The sequence below is a fragment of the Phaenicophaeus curvirostris genome, chromosome 1, assembly GCF_032191515.1.
Source record: "Phaenicophaeus curvirostris isolate KB17595 chromosome 1, BPBGC_Pcur_1.0, whole genome shotgun sequence".
NCBI lineage: Eukaryota > Metazoa > Chordata > Aves > Cuculiformes > Cuculidae > Phaenicophaeus > Phaenicophaeus curvirostris.
In genome coordinates this window covers 181133708-181138711 of record NC_091392.1, presented here as the reverse complement: position 1 = coordinate 181138711, position 5004 = coordinate 181133708, and the positions used below count along the sequence as shown (strand labels likewise).

The 5004-nt window shown below is 47.4% G+C and overlaps 1 protein-coding gene across 2 annotated transcripts; it reads right to left on the bottom strand.

Moving 5' to 3' along the window:
- Window positions 1–252: 252 nt before the first annotated feature.
- ALG11 (ALG11 alpha-1,2-mannosyltransferase) lies at window positions 253–4279 on the bottom strand. Of its 2 annotated transcripts, none has more exons than XM_069881609.1 (4): window positions 4242–4279; window positions 2883–3116; window positions 1258–2189; window positions 253–562 (listed from the first exon to the last, which is right to left on the bottom strand). In XM_069881609.1, exons 1-4 carry the CDS (start codon window positions 4277–4279, stop codon window positions 291–293), a joined length of 1476 nt encoding a protein of 491 aa, XP_069737710.1. In that variant the 3' UTR covers window positions 253–290. The 2 variants fall into 2 exon arrangements, with proteins under 2 accessions (XP_069737710.1, XP_069737718.1); XM_069881617.1 differs by lacking the exon at window positions 4242–4279 and adding an exon at window positions 3527–3556.
- Window positions 4280–5004: the final 725 nt, after the last annotated feature.

Here is a 5004-nt window from a genome sequence, read left to right as displayed (position 1 = left end):
AAGTATTCAAGGACTAAAAAAACTTCCTGAAGGAGTTCCATTACTAAGGAAACATGATGGTTCTGAGAATGCAGAAGGGTTTGCAGTGCACTGTACTGTCGTGTAGTCAGCCAAGAACATTTTCAGGCACTTGTCCTTGCCAGGAAAAAAAAAGAAATAATAAAACCTCGCTATTCCATAAAGCAGGTACCTTGACAGAAAGATGAAACAAGGGACCAAGGGATCAGAAATGCTATAGATTTACTGGTGAGACAGAGTTAAAAGATTCAGTTAATTTTATTTATGTACATTTATTTCAATAACGGCTCCACAGATAATAGGAATGTGTCTTCAAAATTCTGTTCAGAAAACCTGTGCACAGAGCGACGCGCGTTTTCTCTGATCTCTCGCCTTTTTTCAGGAGGCAAAGAGAGGATAGAAACCATCGCCTCAGCATAAGTGTCCTCGTTGTCTGCTAGGAAGCCCGTAATATGCCCTTCATAAGGTACCACAATGTCGAATTTGGGGCCTCCAGAATTGTGAGCCAGGATAACTGTGCCAGCTGCCATACACTCAACTACTCCTGCAAAAGAGAAAACACGCTGCTATGAATACACACATCCGGTACTTTGGCTTTCTGCAAGGCAATGCAAAGTTAATGCTGCAGTAAAATTCACCCAGAATTCTAAGCTACTGTAAACTGCCATTCTAGATCAGTTTGAAAAACAGAGTGTAAACGGTCCCTGAAGAAAAACAGAAGTAAGTTTTTGCAGTCTAAAAGACTGAAATAAGTTTCCCTCAAACACATGATTTGGAAATTAGAAATGAGATCCAATTGGTTCAGTTATGGTTCTTAAAGCATATTTGATTTACCCAAGCGAGATTATATCACCAGTATCGAAGGTGACAAGAAAGCTAGGTATTTAAACAAAAGTAAAGACAAATATGGAAGGTAGGTCTGTGTGTAGAGCACCACATAGTTCTGTTCCGCTCTGTAACAGAACACTGAGGTCCTGTAGCTTAACACTTGCCAGCTGGAAACAATGGTCCAGAGTTTTGGAACATGTTTAGACAAGTGAAAAGCCATTGGAGATGAACGTGAAATCATGCAAGAATTCAAATCACAGTGTGACTCCTCCAGTGGGAGGAATGGGAGCCGAACAACTGCTTAGGATGCAGACCTCCACACTTAAGACACCTAGACTGAGGAGCCTTCATCGTGAACCAAATAAGCCCCCAATATGGACAACTGGTTGAAAGCTGAGAAAAGATACTGACCAATCCCAAAGTGCTCATTCCACATTGTATGCAGGCCAATGGTGGCCTTGGCCAGGTGTCTCTTTAGCTCCTCGAAAGAAATGTTTATTCTGAAGGTCACGTTGTTACTAACTCCCAGCTCTTCACAAAGGTGTTTGAGGTTCTTCACCCGCTCTTCATCTTGTGGGTTACGACAGCCTCCAATTAAGATAAGCTTCAATGACAGCTGCTGTGCCAGTTTCTTCTCTTTCAGCAATTTAGCAAAAGCTCTGATTTGCAAAGGGTGATCTTTTTCAGGCCTGAACTGGCTGACGGACACAATGGAGTATTCAGTGGTGCTCTTCTCTTCTTCCAGTGGAAGATCCAGGAAGGTCTGAACATCACATGGTGGATACACAACGCTAGTGCAAGTCCCAGCTCTCCAGAGGGAAAGGATGTGATTTAGCGTCCAAGAAGAATTCACCATAACCACATCACTGCAGGAACCAACCAATCCATATAAGAAAGCAAAGAAGTAGTAGTAGATAAGTTTAAACTTGCTGAAGAGAGAACTGTTTGTAACGAAGGCTGCATTATTAAATCTGATATCCTGATTCCTAACAACAGAAAGCATATCGGTGCTGATAGTGGGATAATGGACGTAGCATCCAACGCGACAACCTCCTAAGTATTTAAAAAGGGGAAGTGTGAAGGCATAACCCATTGAGTCAATATAAATATCGGGAACAAACTTCATAAGAGCTTCCCAGCCCAGAAACACCGATCCTAAACTTTGTCCCAGCAAGGTGAAGTGAGGGTAAAGAGAAGCTTCCACAAAGTAGCGTTTTTCTAGAAATACAAACTTGACAGGATGAATTAATTTAATGTTGAATCTTCTGAAAGCACCTTCTACTATTTCTTCTCCAGTGGCATCTCTGTCACCAGTGTAAACAACACACGTTACATTTCTGTACCTGCAAGAGTCAAGAAAAAGAATTTCATATGTTCTCCTCTTCAATTTTGTAACACGAAACTAAAATATTATGCATTCAAAATTACTTATAAAGCAGATGAGAAGAAATTCCTGGCCTAGCTCTGAAAGAATTGAAATTAAATTACGCTTTTCCTTCTACTTCCACAGCTTCTTCTGATACACATAAAACCACAGTGCTGTGGAACTGGGGACGCATTTTGTTGAGTAAAACACCAAGAAGCTCTTGTCCCATATTAGGAGATGCATGTCTAGCGCATGCCATAAGTAAAATGCTGAAGACTGCAAGCCAGTGTGTGTGCCAGTGCCACCCACTTTAGACGTTTGCTTGTTTTGCCACTCATTTGCACCAAGATGCTTTTATCAAGGTTAACAGTTACCTACTGATGAGTTACCCCTCTACAAAGTTCTATAGCAGGACTGGAAAAGTGATGAGAGAGCAGGGTTTCTCCCAGGGTGAGAAAGAAGAAGGGAGAGATGCCGCAGCAGGACAGATGAAAACCTGTGGAAAGGGATGAAGTGGAATGGTGCGACGAGTTGCAACTCAGATGTAAAATAATGTAGTACCAGTAGATTAATGTTATCTCTTTCAGTATATAAAACGCTATAATGTGCATAACCAATGCTGTTGGTAGCAGAGAATGAAATACAGTATTGTATAATGATATATGCTTACCTTTTCTGGAGTGTTCTTATCGCACACCACAAGACTCTCTCCCCTCCACCACCTGCATTGCAATAAGGGTGAAAAAAAGCAACCACCAATGGCCGCTTCCCATCTCTTCCTGCTGAGGTCCCCTGTTTTTTCCTTTGTTGTATCCAGAGCCGTATTCCCCACAGTAGTACCACCAAGCAGACACATAAAATTCCACTTAGAAAAAATGCAGGGATTAACAACGAGCTCAACAATCTGAAACAAGACAGAAATTTTACAATTAAAAACTGCTTTACAGAAATACTGTGGATGAAATGGAGAGAGAAGGGCTTACAGACAGAGCTACAGGGAGTTCAGCAGGTTCTTGAGTTCTTCTAATCTCAGAAAACGTCAGTACTTGTGTATCGTTTCACCACTTCCAGAAAAAAACTCACTATTTTACATTGTTTTGTCAAAAATAGGTTTTCTGCGATACCTCTCAATCATTTATTATTGCTTATTCATGCCATAGATCTATAGCTATCTCTACATGCTACATACACTATAAAGGTTGCATGCCCTTTGAAATATGGCAAAGCACAACAAGCAAAATTATTTTTATAAGTGATTTTCAGTCCAAGCTCCCTTACTGTGAACTGCAATGGTGCAGACCAACATGGACCAACTTGCAGCGCATGACCCAGCGCCTGCATCTTCCATTCTCCTGAGATGTGAAGAGCAGCCAATTGCTCAGGAAAGCTCCGAGTAGTTTCTCTGTCTGGCTGCCTAGCAGAGGCCTTCCCTTGGCTCCTCACCGCCTGCCTGCACAACTCTGCTGAGCCAGGAACGGGAGGTTTCCCACCACTCTCTACTTAGCCTATGCAGCTTCACAGCTGAGAGAGCCTGGATTCTGATACTGTATGATGCATTATGATAATGGAATCAGAGAATGGTTTGGGCTGGAAAGGACCTTAAAAATAACCCAGTTCCAACCCCCCTGCCATGGGCAGGGACACCTCCCACCAGCCCAGGCTGCCCGAGGCCCCACCCAACCTGGCCTTGAACACCTCCAGGGATGGGGCAGCCACAGCTTCCCTGGGCAACCTATGCCAGCGGCTCACCACCCTCATCATGAAGAAATTCTTCCTAATACCTAATCTAAATCTTCCCCCTTCCAATTTAAAGCCATTCCCCCTTGTCCTATCACTCCAAGCCTTTGCAAACTGTCCCTCCCTAGCTCTCCTGGAGCCCGCTTCAGGTACGGGAAGTTCGCTGTAAGGTTTCCCTGGAGCCTTCTCTTCTCCAGGCCGAACAACCCCAACTGGACACGGCACTGCACCGTCAGCGGCGGCCACAATGCACGAGCTCCCCTGTCCCCGCTTCCCTCTCACCCGCCGGTACCTGCTCAGCCCCGCCAGCCACACACCCTCCGCCCCCATCTCGGCCAAGGCGCGTTTCCGCCGGAAGGGGCGGGGCCGCGCGCTCTTGGGCTCTGCCGGGGGGCGGCCAGCGCTGCTGCGCGGGGACAGCGCCCCCTGCGGGTCTGGAGCTGCGCTGCAGCTCCCGCTGCCTCTGCCCATGCCCACGCTTCGGTTCACGCCTCCGCCCCGCCCCTTGCACGGGCCTCTGGCCCCGCCCCCTCCATGGCTCTTCCCCCTCCCTACCGGTTTCTGCACCCGCCCATTCTCCCTACTGGCCCCGCCCCTTCCATGTCCCCGACACGCCTCTGCCTTAGGCCACGCCCATCCGCTAACCCCGCCCTCACAGAGACCACGCCCCCACGACTCCTTATACGTTTCTAGCCCCGCCCCTCCTCAGGCCCCGCCTCTCCCCAGTTCCCGCCACGTCTCCCGCTCTGACCACGCCCCCTACTAGCTACAGCACCTCCTCTGGCCACGCCTCCGCTCTGACCACGCCCCCTCATACGCTCCCCTTCTCTTAAGTTTCTGGCCCCGCCCACCCGTCATATTGACCCCCACTCCCGCCTTGACCCCGCCCACTGACACACTGACCCCGCCCGCTCCCCTCCATGGCCCCGCCCCACCTGTCCCCCCTCATCTCCTGCTTCCTCCCCTGCCCTGTCCCACCTCCCCTTTTCCTTCCTCCTCCCCATCCCGTCTTTCCACTAAAAAAGAGTAAATAGTCCTTTGTGTGGCAAATCTGA